The sequence below is a fragment of the Neomonachus schauinslandi genome, chromosome 3, assembly GCF_002201575.2.
Source record: "Neomonachus schauinslandi chromosome 3, ASM220157v2, whole genome shotgun sequence".
In the NCBI taxonomy this organism is placed as follows: Eukaryota; Metazoa; Chordata; class Mammalia; order Carnivora; family Phocidae; genus Neomonachus; species Neomonachus schauinslandi.
In genome coordinates this window covers 80,173,176-80,188,898 of record NC_058405.1, presented here as the reverse complement: position 1 = coordinate 80,188,898, position 15,723 = coordinate 80,173,176, and the positions used below count along the sequence as shown (strand labels likewise).

The following is a 15,723-nucleotide window of genomic DNA, read 5'->3' as shown; positions in this document are numbered from 1 at the left end:
TTTTTTAAGATTTATTTATTTATTTATTTGAGAGAGCGAGAATGAGAGAGAGAGAGAGTACATGAGAGGGGGGAGGGTTAGAAGGAGAAGCAGGCTCCTCGCCGAGCAGGAAGCCCGATGTGGGACTCGATCCAGGGACTCCAGGATCATGACCTGAGCTGAAGGCAGTCGCTTAACCAACTGAGCCACTCAGGCGCCCCGCATGTTTTCATATTCTTAAGAGCTCTAGATATCTTCTTCTCTATGTGTTATCTATTAATGTTTTTTTACCTTTGTTATTGTGATGTTAGTCATTTTTTTTTAAAGATTTCATTTATTAGAGAGAGAGAGAGAGCACAAGCAGGGAGAGCAAGTGGCAGGCAGAGGGAGAGGGAGAAGCAGGCTTCCCCACAGAGCAGGGAGCCCGATGTGGGGCTCGATCCCAGGACCCTGGGATCATGACCTGAGACGAAGGCAGACGCTTAACCAACTGAGTCTCCCAGGCGCCCCTAGTCATTTTCTTATTTATTTCAGGAAAAATAGATATTAGGGAAATTAGCCGTTTGTAATTTGAGTTGCACAGATTTGTGTCCCAGTTTGCCATTTGTATTTTTGTATCAGCTTATTTTAGGGCTAATTTACACACTATGATACTGCTAATTATAAAATCTTGGACAGGACACTTTTATGGTTCATCATCTTTTTGTCATGCAGATTTCTTAATGCAGTCAAATTTTTTGATCTTTGGGTTTCTTGTTTTTGTTTTATATTGTTTTGTTTTGTTATCATGCTTAGAAATACCTTTCCTATTCAGAGACTATGCTTCCTAAAAATTTCCTCTTACTTATTTTTAAAATTGTTCATGGTTTCTTGTTTACATTTAATTTTTCATCCATTTGGAATCTATCCTGGTATAAGATGGGAAGTATGTAACTAACTTTATTCCTTTCCAGATAGCTACCCACTTTCCCCAACACCGTTTATTGGATAATTCTTTTTCCTCCCATTTACTTAAAATGTCATCTTTATCATCTACTAAATTCCCATGTGTTTTAGGATCTATTGCTGGACCATCCCTTCTGTTCCATTGGTGTGTCTAATTATTGTAATTTTATAAAATGCTTTAATATCTAATAGGTCTAGTCTATCACTATTGCTTTTTTTTTCAGTTTGTTTATCTAATGAAAAGAAATTTAACCAGAGAAACATTGTTTTTAAGTATTATTTTCAAATAGGTGTCTTGTCATATGTTCTGCAGTATAATTATTTAAATGTATACTGGAAATGACTGAGTTGGGAAGGAACTACTCTTTTTTTTTTAAATAGCTGATTTAAGGGGCGCCTGGGTGACTCAATCGTTAAGCATCTGCCTTTGGCTCAGGTCATCATCCCAGGGTCCTGGGATCGAGCCCTGCATCGGGCTCCCTGCTCCGCGGGAAGCCTGCTTCTCCCTCTCCTACTCCCCCTGCTTGTGTTCCCAGCTGTCTCTGTCAAATAAATAAATAAAATCTTTTAAAAAAAAACCAACAGCTGATTTTAAAAAAATAATAATAAAAGAAAATAAAATAGCTGATTTACATTGGTAAAATTATAGGCTAATTATTTTTTTTTAAGATTTTATTTTTAAGTCATCTGTACTCCCAACGTGGGACTCAGATTTACAACTCTGAGATCAAGAGTCGCATACTCTATCCACTGAGCCAGCCAGGTGCTGCCAGGCTAATTATTTCCAAAATATCTCAAAGACTTGTAATTCATATAAAACTGAATTTTATTTACTTACAACTTTTTAAGAAAGACTTTACATTCAAATAATAGTAGTAACATAGCATCCTTAATTCCCTTTTGTTTTACATATTGTTCAAAGTCTGGTGTAAAGATATATTCATGCAGTTACTTTAAAGCTTTTGAAATTTTTTGTCAGTCATCTCATTTCCTTAATATTGCTGTAAAGCAGAATAAAAGACTAGAATAATTTATTTCAAATTATCAGCTTATTTTAGGGCTAATTTACACACTATGATACTGCTAATTATAAAATCTTGGACAAGACACTTTGATGGTCCTGAGTTTCCTCTTGTATAAAATGAGGGGTATTCAAAGTTTCAACATGCTAAGAACAAAGAGAAACTAAGATCTTTGATGTATTTATTACTGCTATTCTCTCCAAATCTCAGATTTGTAGCTATATAACAAGGGCATTGTATTTAAATTATCTTCAATCTCTCCTCTTTCAATGCTCTAGGATAAGCAATTGCTTGTCTACCCAGAAGTCAACTCTAGGAAGTGTGTTTGGTTGTTTGTTTTATTTTGTGTTTTCCCTTACATTATATTTTTCCTCTTGAACAGCCTCTTTCAACATTCTTTGAATGGAATGAAGAACTGCAACAACCACATTTGACTAACAGAAAGTTTAGATCATCTCAGCTGGAAGATTCTGAAGATTTTGCAGTCAAATGCTCTACCACTGAGCTATACCCCCAAGATTCTGAAGATTTTGAAGATAGTTCCCAACTATCAGAAAAACCTTTAACACTCAACTTTGAATGTGGAGATGTGGAAAAGCCATTGGGTTTAAGTCAGATGGATTCATTTAAACGACCACTATGTAGAGATGCCCCTTTCCTGAAACTGGTTGGTTGTTGCAGCATTTCTGCTGCCCGTGGTTCAGCCCGTTTGGAAGATGAGCCCTTTGACGGTTCTGGTTTCCATCATCCTCCCCGCTTATGTTCTAAGAAGGTTGCTAGGAGTCTCAAACAGTTTGATCCATCTAAGAATGACCAAGACCTTCAAGCTGACTATTTGGGTGACGTTACCCCTGTGTCATGTACCCCTTTCAGACTGCCTCCCCCCTGTCTTGGTTCCTTTGCTTTTTCTGCTCTTGCAAGTACCTCATTTAACTCCAGAGAGGTTAATCTACCTGAAACTTATCAAGGCCATAAGACTGACAATTCTGCTAGCATTTTCCCTGAGTTGGACTCTCCCCTGCAGCCGAATATTCTTCTGCCTCCTCGTAGAGTTAGTTCTGCTGGTCCATCCAGAGGGTTTGACGTTCATTCCCTTTCTTGTTCTCTTTATTTTCAAAATTCTCCAGTTCATTCCAGAGCCAGTTACAAGCCACCAATAGATCTGTTTGCTAACACTGAATTGGAGGGTTCTTTCCGTACAGACCTTTCTGCTGGAATTTCATTATCTGCCTCAAGTAATGGAAGTTTTTCTGAAACAGAAAATAATGAAACACCAAAATTTCTGGCAAGTCCTTTTTTTAAAAGAAAAAAAGTGGCAAAATCTGATATAACAGGAAGTGACTTTACTGCAAGCTTTCAGGCACAAAAAGATGAACAGAGCTGGATGAATTTTGTGCCTCGGACTGAACTCTTCAGGCTACAAACTGAGGTATTAGTTTTATTTATCCTTAAGTCTATGGTTTTTTGTTTTTTGGTTTTTTAAAGATTTTATTTATCTGACACAGAGAGAGAGACATAGCAAGAGAGGGAACACAAGCAGGGAGAGTGGGAGAGGGAGAAGCAGGCTTCTCGCCGAGCAGGGAGCCCTAGCAGGGCTCGATTCCAGGATCCCGGGATCACGACCCGAGCCGAAGGCAGACGCTTAACGACTAAGCCACCCAGGCGCCCCAAGTCTATGGTTAATTAGCTTTAGAGTTCAGCACAGAGCTATTCAAAGTAGCTGGTCATTGAAATGTTTACCAGGGCATTACTGAGGTAAGTGACTGGTGGAAGAATGTAAATCAACACGCTGCTTCCTTCACTGAGAAAATCTTGCTTGAAAAAAGTCATTGAACAATACAGTGTGCTTGATGATGGTATTTATCTATTTTTAATTTTTAGTCCAGAATATCATGCAAGTGAATGTTAATATTCCTCAGTTGAAAATTAGCATCCCTGAATAGGTCATGGGGTAACACCTTGATTTCCTAGCTTCTAGAACAGATAGATGAATTGCAATCATGTAAACTTCCCATTGTGAAATAAAGAACAAGTGTTGTAAGTATATTCTGATTGTTTTCACATATGGTCTTGGGAATAATACTCAACATGTAAGACTGTGTTAAAGATTATCATTCCATTTGTGAAGCTAATAAACATTCAATAAATATAGTTCCTGCACTGGTACTAAGACCCAGTCTCACACATGTAATTTTGTGTTTTGATGTAAAGTAGTTTAGTGAAGTGGAAAAGCAACTTGATTTAGTGTGAGACTAAATTTGAGCCTCAGTCCTACTTCTTTGTGATTTAAGACCAGTCAGATAACCTTTCTCAGTCTTAGTTTCTTCACCCATATACTGGGGATAATAATAGTGTCTGCCTCCTAGAGTGGTTTTGAGGTTTAAACGAGATAATAACAGCTGCCCAGCTTTTTTTTTTTTTTACCTGAAAGAATGTACATGAAAGCAGTGTTGGAAGCAGTATAGCAGATACTGCTATCTATGGGCCCTGGAGCCAGACTGTTGGGGCTTAAATTGTGCCTCCGCTGCTTGTTAGCTGTGTGACTTTGAACAAGTTGCTTTAACTTTTCTGTGCCTCAGTATTCATCTGAAAAGTGGTTCTCATCTGCAAAAGGTATAGTAATAGCCTCTCCACAAGAAGTGGCTAAAAAGATTTTTTAAAAAAAACCCGGCACCTAGAACTAGTTCAACACTAGTTAGCATATATCACTGCTGTTATTTTTCAAATTATTGCTGTAGAGTCTGTGCATCTGCCTATGATTTCACCCTCCTTCCTGTTCCCTGTATTATTTCCCCTGAGACCTGGAGTCGATCTACTTCAAGTTCAAGATCCCCATGTTCAGGCTTACAACTACCTCATAATATGTAAAAAACATCAGCCTTAAAAGTTAGCTGAAGTGGGCAGGGGACAGTGAGAATAAATAAGGTAGTTTTAAAAAGCATATTCACCATAACAATTTTATATTTAGTAAAAAAAATGTCATTTTCATATTTCAGACATCATAAAGGCACATTTTTAATGTTGCTCAAAAGGAATCATGCTACTTAAAAGTTTGAGAAACATCAGTTCAAAGCATTACTAGAAGAAAAAAATGCATAACACCATTTTTAAAAATCCTTACACATGAGCCTCTTTCCATACTTTTTATAAGTGCCACCTGATACATAACATCCATAGTATTTTTGAGATTCTCAAAAATATTGAGTCACTAGTATATGAAGAACTTCCATTTTAAGAATAATAAAAATAATAAAAATTTTTGATAATAAAATTTAATTTCAATACAGTGTGCTTGATGATGTATTTATCGGAATTGAAATAATTAGAAACATTTATTATATTAAGTTCTTATGTATGTGAATAAATTTCAATAATGTGGCTTAAATTTGTTTTATTTTATAGGATGGCTTCTGGAAACTTACGCCAGAACTGGGATTTATATTAAACCTTAATATAAATATTTTAAACAGCTTTCTTGAACAAAAAGGCATTCGATCTCTGGGTAAGTCACCATTTTTCTATTAATAAAATGGCATGCTCTTAATTGTTGTAAATTTTGTTGTAAACTAGTGTACTAATATGATAATTATGTAAGTTACATATGAGTGGAATTTTATTTGTTAACCATCAAGGAAACAGAGGACTAATTTATAGTCATATCTTTACCAATAATTAGGGTATTGCCTGTGCAAATTAATTAGCATAATTAGCAATAACTTCTATTTTAAAAATCCAAAATTTCAGTAGCTTAACATAAAGATTATTTTCTTGCCCATATCACAGTAAAATAGTGGTCAGCAGAAAATTCCACTCCAGGTTGTCATGTAGAGACCCAGGCTCCTTCCATATTGTGGCTCTACCATTATCAAAAGTGTCTTTAAAATTACTCTGGTAAAAAGAAAAGAAGAAAATTGCTCTGGCATCACCTACCTGGTAGATAGGAGGAGAAAAGAGAAAATGTGGCAGGATCTAGTAACAGAACTCCATCCAGATACAAGAAGCCTGGGAGGGGCGCCTGGGTGGCTCAGCTGGTTAAGCAACTGCCTTCGGCTCAGGTCATGATTCTGGAGTCCCGGGATCGAGCCCCGCATGGGGCTCCCTGCTCAGCGGGGGGTCTGCTTCTCCCTCTGCCCTCTTCCCTCTCATGCTCTCTGTCTCTCATTCTCTCTCTCTCAAATAAATAAATAAAATCTATAAAAAAAAAAAAAAAAAAAGAAGCCTGGGAAATGTACTTTAACTTTGTGTTGAGGAAGAGAAAACAGCTTTTATGAGCATCTAGTCAGTCTTTACCAGAGCAAGTTCAACCTCTTTGGACCTGTTTCTTGTCATGATAATGAAGGGGATGGATGAGCAAGTAGTTTAAAGGTCAAATGCTAGTCCTAGGTTAAGAGATTTTTTTTAATAAAATAAACATTTTATTAAACAACTAGTCAGTATTCATTGAACAGCAATGTCTAACTACCCTGCCATCTCCTAAAAAAATGTCAGGGTTTTCATACTCCAGGCTTATCCGAGGGTTAGCAGATCTTTGTTTGACTTGCACTACACTAAAAAGAACTGATAAATATCTGCATGAGGAGAATTCTAGTTCCTGGAATGATAAAAGAGATTGTATCAGACTAACTCTCCTACCAAAAACATTTTTTAACCCCAGACAAAATATTTTATTTTATTTTTTTTTAAAGATTTTATTTATTTATTTGAGAGAGAATGAGAGAGAGCACATGAGAGGGCAGAGGGTCAGAGGGAGAAGCAGACTCCCTGCTGAGCAGGGAGCCCAATGTGGGACTCGATCCCGGGACTCCAGGATCATGACCTGAGCCAAAGGCAGTCGCTTAACCAACTGAGCCACCCAGGCGCCCCCAGACAAAATATTTTAAAACCACTCTTTTAAGGCCTGTAATGCAATAAAAAAAACAAGCAGAAACCAAAGGGTACAAAATCCCTGAAAAAAAAGAAGAAAATGAGGTGAGTTCCACATTTATCCAGCTGTTCACCCAAAGGTACTTCTCAGTTCATGAGGCACTTGAGAGATTAGAACTGAAACAGAAAGTCTTAATGGGATATTGACATAGGGGTCAGAGTTCAAGGCTGCTAGAGAAGCTGGAAATTAAGGGTGAAAAACCTAGAAAGAAGTGAGCCATGGAGCAGGGAGCTCTGAAATCTGCATACAAATTCCCTCAGATCATTGGTTCTCCCTTAACCCATACATACACAGGGTGTGACTTCAAGGAATCCAGAAAAAAAGCAACAACTAGAAAGAAAGAGTAGAGCAGAGATTTCGGCTGCTGCCAAGTGTTGGGGAGACAGAATTTGGCATTTGAATTATAGCAAGTTAGAATTTATAAACATCTCAAGTTTTCCACTAAAACCCAAAAAGTGTCAAAAGGACCATAAATCATGATCAAAGACTACCACAGGATGAAGGGGAAATACAAAATAGGCCCACCCTAACAAAACCTAAAACAAAGCTTTCAAAGGATACACCAGAACAAAACTCAACACTCTTTAGAATAAGATAGCATAATCCAGAGTCTCCACAATTTTCACAGTACAATCTAGAATGAAAATTTAATAACATACAAAGAAGCAGGAAAGTATGACTTATAATTTAGGGGAAAATGGACTACAGATGCTGACCTACAGATGCCCCTGATGTTGGAATTAGCAGACAAGGATTTAAAACTGCTATTATAAATACAGTAAAGGATTTATGAGAAAAGAAGAACAGAATGGGTGAACAAATGGGAGGATCTCAGCAAATAGATGGAAACTATAAGTATCAAATGAAAATCCTAGAACTGGAAAATACAATATCTTCAATGAAAGGGTCATTGGATGGGCTTAGTAGCAGAATGTACAAAACAAAACAAAAAAAGATCATGTAACTTAAATTACAATAATATAAAGTAGTAATAAAAATTACCCAAACTGAAGCATAGAAAAAAAAATAGAATGAAAAAAGAAGAGAATCCAGGACATGTGGAATGATATCAAAAGGTTTTACATTTGTGTAATTGGGATCCCAGAAGGAAAGAGAGTAGATAGAAAAATGTTTGAATAAATAATAACTGAATTTTTTCTAAAATTATTGAAAGACATCCAACTTAAAGTTCTGAGAAATTCAACAGAGCTTCAGGCAGGATAAATACAAATAGAACCACATTTAAGTAGACGAGAATCAAACTGCTGAAAACCACAGATAAATCTTTTTTTTTTTATGTTATGTTAGTCACCAGACATCATTAGTTTTGTTTTAAAGATTTTATTTATTTGACAGAGAGAGACAGAACACAAGCAGGGGGTGGGAGAGGGAGAAACCTTGCCGGTGAGCAGGGAGCCCGATGCGGGGCTCGATCCCAGGACCCTGGGATCATGACCTGAGCGGAAGGCAGATGCTTAACCAACTGAGCCACCCAGGCGCCCCCATCATTAGCTTTTGATGTCATGATCCACGATCCATTGTTTTTGTATAACACCCAGTGCTCCATGCAGTACGTGCCCTCCTTAATACACATCACCGGGATAACGCATCCCTCCACCCCCGTCCCCTCTGAAACCCTGTTTGTTTCTCAGAGTCCATAGTCTCTCATGGTTCATCGCTCCCTCCAATTTCCCCAACCACAGATAAATCTTAAAGCAGACAGAAAACAAGGACACATTAGAGTCAGGAGAACATCTATAAGAATTTTTTTTTCTTTTTATTTGACAGAGAGAGACACAGAGAGAGAGGGAACACAAGCAAGGGGAGTGGGAGAAGGAGAAGCAGGCCTCCCGCGGAGCTGGGAGCCGGATGCGGGGCTTGATCCCAGGTCTCTGGGATCATGACCTGAGCCAAAGGCAGATGCTTAACGACTGAGCCACCCAGGCGCCACAGGACAGATTTTTTAAAATTTTTTTTAATTTTTAATCCTTTTTTTTAAACGATTTTATTTATTTGACAGAGAGAGAGAGAGTACAAGCAGGTGAAATAGCAGGCAGAGGGAGAGGGAGAAGCAGGCTCCCTGCAGAGCAAGGAGCTGGATGCGGGACTCAATCCCAGGACCCTGGGATCATGACCTGAGCCGAAGGCAGTCACTTAACCAACTGAGCCACCCAGGCACCCCAGATTTTTTTTTAAAGTAGGCTCCACAGTGGAGCCCAACACAGGGCTTGAACTCATAACCCTGAGCTCAAGACTCAAGTCCAGGTCAAGAGTTGGACACTCAACTGACTGAGCCACCCAGGCGCCCCAACATCTATAAGAATTTTAAATTATTTCACATCAGAAATAATGGAAGCTAGAGGCACCCAGGTGGTTCAGTTGGTTAAGCGGCTGCCTTCAGCTTAGGTCATGATCTCAGGGTCCTGGGATCGAGCCCCATGTCCATCTCTGCTCAATGAGGAGCCTGCTTCTCCCTCTCCCTCTGCCTGCTGCTCCAACTGCTTGTGCTCTCTCTCTCAAATAAATAAATAAATAAATAAATAAAATCTTAAAAAAAAAAAGAATGGAAGCTAAAAGGTAATCAAATAATATCTTTAAAGTGCTGAAAGAAAAAAGCCCTATAAACTACGAACTCTATATCTAGCAGAAAAGATTCTTTAAAAATAAAGGAGATGGATGCTTGGGTGGCTCAGTCAGTTAAGCGTCTGCCTTGGGCTGGGATTGTGATCCCAGAGTCCTGAGATCAGTGGGGCTCCTTGCTCAGCAGGGAGCCTGTGTCTCCTTCTGCTTTCTTCTCCCTCTGCCTGCTGCTCCCCCTGCTGTGCACTTGTGCTCTCTCTCTCTCTCTCTGGCAAATAAATAGAATCTTTAAAAAACATAAATAAAAAATAAAAATAAAGGAGACTTTTTTCCATAATCATAAATACAGAGAACAAACTGGCAGTTGCCAGAGGGAACAGGGCTGGAAGGGATGGGCAAATAGGTGAAGAGTATTAAGAGGTACAAATTTCCAGTTATAAAGAAATAATAATGGGGATGAAAAGTATAGCATAGGGAATATTAGTCATAATATTGTAATAACCATGATGACAGATGGTAATTACATCTGTATGATTGTGAGCGTAGTATAATGTATAGAATTATTAAATCACTATGTTGTGCACCTGTAACTAATATAACACTGTATGTCCAGTATACTTCAGTTTAAAAAAAAAAAACACTAAGAACAAGTAACTAAAATGTATCTATCTATCTATATATGTATGTATTCAGATTAACTAACAAAAAACCTGAAAAAAAAAATGAAGGAAATTAACAAAAGTCAGACAAACAAAAGCTGAGACAAGGTCAAAGGACATAAGGTCAAACTACAAAAATCAATTTTAATTTCATGTACTACCCACAAATACTTGGAAAATACAATTTTAAAATACCATTTATAGTGGTATTAAAAACATCAAATGCCTAAAAATAATTTTTTTTAAAGATATGAAAGATTTCTAAAATGAAAACTACAAAACATTATTGAGGGAATTCTTTTTTTTTAAAGATTATATTTATTTGAGAGAGAGTGAGAGTGAGAGAGCACAAAGCAGGGGCAGTGGCAGAGGGAGCGGCAGAGAAAGGGGCAGAGGGAGGAAAAGCAGGCTCTCTGCTGAGCAAGGAGCCCAATGTGGGGCTTGATCCCAGGACCTTGGGATCATGACCTGAGCTGAAGGCAGGCTTAACTGACTGAGCCAGCCACCCAGGTGCCCCAATTGAGAGAATTTTTAAAAGATTAAGATAAATGGAGAAAAATTTTAAGGTAATGCGATTAGAAAACTAAAAATGTGAAGATGTCACTTCTTCCCAATTGATCTATAGATTCAATGTTGTGAACAACCATGCCCACAAATTGATAATCTAGATAAAATGGACTGATTCCTCAAAAGACAGTATCTGCCAAAACTCACACAAGAAGAAATGGAAAATATGAATAGACCTGTATCTATTAAAGAAATTGAATCAATAATTAATAACCTTCCAAAACATAAAGCACCAGTCCCAGAAGAGTTCACTGGTGAATTCTACCAAACATTTAAGGAAGAAATTATACCAAGTCTCTATAATGTCTTTCAGAGTAGAGAAGCAGTGGGAATAATTCCTAACTCATTCTATAAGAGCAGCATTACCCTAATACCAAAACTAGACAAAGACATTACAAGAGAAGAAAACTACAAAGCAATATCTCTCAGTAACATAGGTGCAAAAATCCTCAACAAAATATTAGCAAGTTGGATCCAAAAAAGTATAAAAAGAACAATACATCACGACCAAGTGGGATTTATCCAGGTATACAAGTCTGATTCAACATTAAGAAATCAATTAATGTGATCCATTACATCAACAAACTAATAATGAAAAATCACATGATCATATCAATAGATTCAGAAAAAGCATTTGAGAAGATCGAACACTCATTGATGCTAAAAACTCTCAGTAAACAATGAATAGAGAATCTCTTCAACAGAGTAAAGACTATAAAAAAAAAAAACTGTAGCTAATATTATACTTAATGGTGAGAAACTAGAAGCTTTTCCATGAAGATCAGGTACAAGGCAAAGATTGCCCCTCTCTTCACTCCTTTTTAATATTGTACTAGAAGTCCTTGCTAATGCAATAAGGCAAGAAAAGGAAGTAAAAGATATATAGACAAGGAAGGAAGAAATTAAAATTTTCTTTGTTTAGAGATGATATCATTATCTATGTTGAAAATTCAAAAGAATCAACATAAAACCCTTGAAATGTAACTGAAATTAAAATAAAAACTTCAAAAAGGTTTTAATTAGATTTGCAAATAATGTAAAAAAAAATTATTGAAACTAGTTAACAATTATACCAAGGTTGCAGGATACAGGTTAATATACAAAAGCCAATTGCTTTCCCATATTCCAACAAATGGAATTTAAAATTAAAAACACGGTATCATTTATATTAGCACCCTCAAAAATGAAACACATAGATATAAATGTAATAAAATATGTATGAGAGCCATATGAAGAAAATGACAAATCTGATCAAAGAAGAGCTAAATAAATGCATTGATTTTCCATGTTCATAGATAGGAAAACTCAGTATTGTCAAGATTGATCTACAGTTCAATGGAATACCAGTCAAAATCCCAGCAAGTTATTTTATGGATATGGACAAATTGATTCTAAAGTTTATATGGAGAGGCAAAAGACCTAGACTAGCCAAAACAATATTGAAGAAGAAAGTTGAAGGACTGATGCTATGCAACTTAAAGACTTACTATAAAGCTGTAGTAATCAAGACAGTGTGGTATTGATGACAGTATAGACAAATAGATCAATGGAACAGAAGAAAGAGCCCAGAAAAAGATTCACTGCAATCCCAGGGTACATTTTTATACAAACTGACAAGCTGATTTTAAAATTTATATGAAAATGCAAAAAACCTTAGAATAATCAAGATAATCTTGTGGTAGAAGAAGACAGTGGGAGTGCACAAATTTAAGAGTATAAGCCAGGGGCGCCTGGGTGGCTCAGTCATTGGGCATCTGCCTTCGGCTCAGGTCATGATCCCGGGGTCCTGGGATTGAGCCCCGCATCGGGCTCCCTGCTCAGCGGGGAGCCTGCTTCTCCCTCTCCCACTCCCCCTGCTTGTGTTCCCTCTCTAGCTGTCTTTCTGTGTCAAATAAATAAATAAAATCTTAAAAAAAAAAAAAAAGCATAAGCCAGTATGGTATTGACATAAAAATAGATAAGTAGACTAATGGAACACAATAGAAAGTCCAGATAGAGACCTGCATATTTAGTCCATTGATTTTCTTCAAAGACACCAGTGAAATTAATGGGAAAGGAAAGATTTTTCAAAACTGGTATTAGAAAAATTGGATTTTCAAATGGAAAAAGAACCTCAACCCTTACTTCATGCCATACTCAAAAATTAGTTTGAGGGGCACCTGGGTGGCTCAGTCGGTTAAGCATCTGCCTTCAGCTCAGGTCATGATCCCAAGGTCCTGGGATTGAGCCCCTCATAGGGCTCCCTGCTCAGCGAGGAGCCTGCTTCTCCTTCTCCCTCTGCCTGCTGCTCCCCCTGCTTGTTCTCTCTCTCTCTATCTGTCAAATTAATAAATAAAATCTTTAGGGGCACCTGGGTGGCTCAGTCATTAAGCATCTGCCTTCAGGGCTCAGGTCATGATCCCAGGGTCCTGGGATCAAACCCCACATCAGGCTCCCTACTCGGTGGGAAGCCTGCTTCTCCCTCTTCTACTCCCCCCTGCTTGTGTTCCCTCTCTATCTCTGTGTCTCTGTCTGTCAAATAAATAAAATCTTAAAAAAAAATAAAATCTTTAAAAAAAATTAATTTGAGATGGAACATAGACCTAAATGTAGAACTATAATACTGCTAGAGGATACAAGAACACTGGAAAATTTACAAATATGTGGAGGTTAAACAACATGTTACTGAATAACCCATGGGTAAAAGAAGAAATCAAAAGAGAAATTAATATTTGAGCTAAATGAAAATGGAAATACAATATACCAAAACATGGGATGTGGCAGAAGCAACTCTTAGAGGGAAGTTTATAGCAATAAACAGAAGATCTCAAATAAACAACCTAACTAAACTGCAAGGAACTAGGAAAAGAAAAACTAAACCCAAAGTTAGTAGAAGGAAGAAAATAACAAATTTCAGAGTGGAAATAAATGAAATAGAGACCAAAAAGACAATAGAAATGATCAATGAGGGGCACCTGGGTGGCTCAGTCATTAAGCGTCTGCCTTCTGCTCAGGTCATGATCCCAGGGTCCTGGGATCGAGCCCCACATCGGGCTCCCTGCTCCACGGGAAGCCTGCTTCTCCCTCTCCCACTCCCCCTGCTTGTGTTCCCTCTCTCACTATCTCTCTGTGTCAAATAAATAAATACAATCTTTAAAAAAAAAATGATCAATGAAACAAGAGCTATTTTTTTTTAATATTTTATTTATTTATTTGACAGAGAGAGAGATAGCGAGAGCAGGAGCACAAGCAGGGGGAGTGGGAGAGGGAAAAGCAGGCTTCCCGCGGAGCAGCGAGCCCGATGTGGGGCTCAATCCCAGGACCCCGGGATCATGACCTGAGCGGAAGGCAGACGCTTAACGACTGAGCCACCCAGGTACCCCCAAGAGCTATTTTTTAAAAGATAAACAAAATAGACAAACCTTTAGCTAGATTCACCAAGATAAGATAGGCTCAAATAAAATCAGACGTGAAAGAGACATTGCTGTTGATACCACAGAAATCTAAAGGGTCATAAGAGACTCCTATGAATACTTATATGCAAATATATTAGACAAGCTAGAAGAAATGGATAAATTCCTAGAAACATGCAACCTACCAAGACTGAATCATGAAGAAATATAAAATTTGAATAGACTCATTAACAGTAAGGAGATTGAATCAGTAACCAAAACCTCCCAACAAACAAAAGTTCAGGACCAGATGGCTTCACTGTGAATTTTACCAAACATTTAAAGAATTAGTACCAATCCTTCAAATTCTTCCAAAATGTAGAAGAGGAAGGAACACTTCCAAACTCATTTTATGAGGCTACCATTCGTCTGATACCAAAACCAGACAAAGACACTACAAGAAAAGAAAATTACAGGCCAATATCCTGATGATTACAGATGCAAAAATCCTCAACAAAATATTAGAAACTCAAATTCAACAATGCATTAAAAGTTTCATGTTCAAGTGGGATTTATTCCAGGGATGCAAGGATGGTTCAACATCTGCAAATTAATCAATATACCACATTAACAAAATGAAGGCTAAAAAATCATATGATCATTTCCGTGGATGCAGAAAAAAGCATTTGGCAATTCATTTTTATCATTTATGTTAAAAAAAAAAACCTCTCAACAAAGTGGGTATGGAGGGAATGTACCTCAGCATAATAAAGGCCATACCTGACAAGCCCACAGCTAACATAATATTCAATAGTGAAAACCAGAAAGCTTTTCCTCTAAGAGCAGAAGCAAGACAAGGATGCCCACTATCCCCATTTTTATTCAACATAGTATTGGAGGTCCTAGTCAGAAAGGGGTCCTAGGCAAGAAAAAGAAATAAAAGGCATCAAATCAGAAAGGAAGAAGTGCAACTGTTGCTATTTGCAAATGACATGGTAATACATATAGAAAACCCTAAAGACTCTACCAAAAAACTGTTAGAATTAATAAACAAATTCAGGAAAATTGCAGGATACAAATAGTGAGCTGATAGTGAGCTATCAGAAAAAGATTTTAAGAAAATAATCCCATTTATAATTGTATCAGAAAGAATAAAATACCTAGGAATAAATATAACCAAGGAGGTAAAAGACCTATACATAAAAACTATAAGATACTGATGGAAAAAAAATGACACAAATAAATAGAAAGATATTCCATGCTCTTGGATTGGAATATTGCTTAAATGTTCATACTACCCAAAGCAACCTACAGATTCAGTGCAATCCTTATCAAAATTCTAATGGCATTCTTCACAGAAATAGAACAAACAATCCTAAAATTTGTACAGAACCTCACACACACACACACGCACGCACACAAGAAAAGCAAAAAAAAAAAAAAATCCAAAAGAAGTTGGGTTTTTTAAAAGATTAATAAAAATCATAAAGTTCTTGCATGAATGAACAAGAAAAGAGAGATAGAAAGAAGGCATTATAAACAATACTCAGAATAAAAGGGAGGACTTAACGAAAGGTGGTTAAGAGATTTAAAACATAACAAGAAGAACTTATGAACAGCCTTATGCCAATAAGTCTTAAAACTTAGATGAATTTTTAGAAAAAAATTAATTTGCC

At 37.2% G+C, this 15,723-nt stretch overlaps 1 protein-coding gene across 1 annotated transcript in view; it reads left to right on the top strand.

Annotated features, from left to right (window-relative positions):
* Positions 1-15,723, top strand: part of PARP4 (poly(ADP-ribose) polymerase family member 4) — a 102,429-nt gene that overhangs the window by 77,380 nt on the left and 9,326 nt on the right. Inside the window, exons 33-34 of the mRNA XM_021678183.1 lie at positions 2,329-3,375; positions 5,349-5,448. Of these exons, the coding sequence (XP_021533858.1) occupies positions 2,329-3,375; positions 5,349-5,448 (1,147 nt within the window). The remainder of the gene's footprint in view (positions 1-2,328; positions 3,376-5,348; positions 5,449-15,723) is intronic.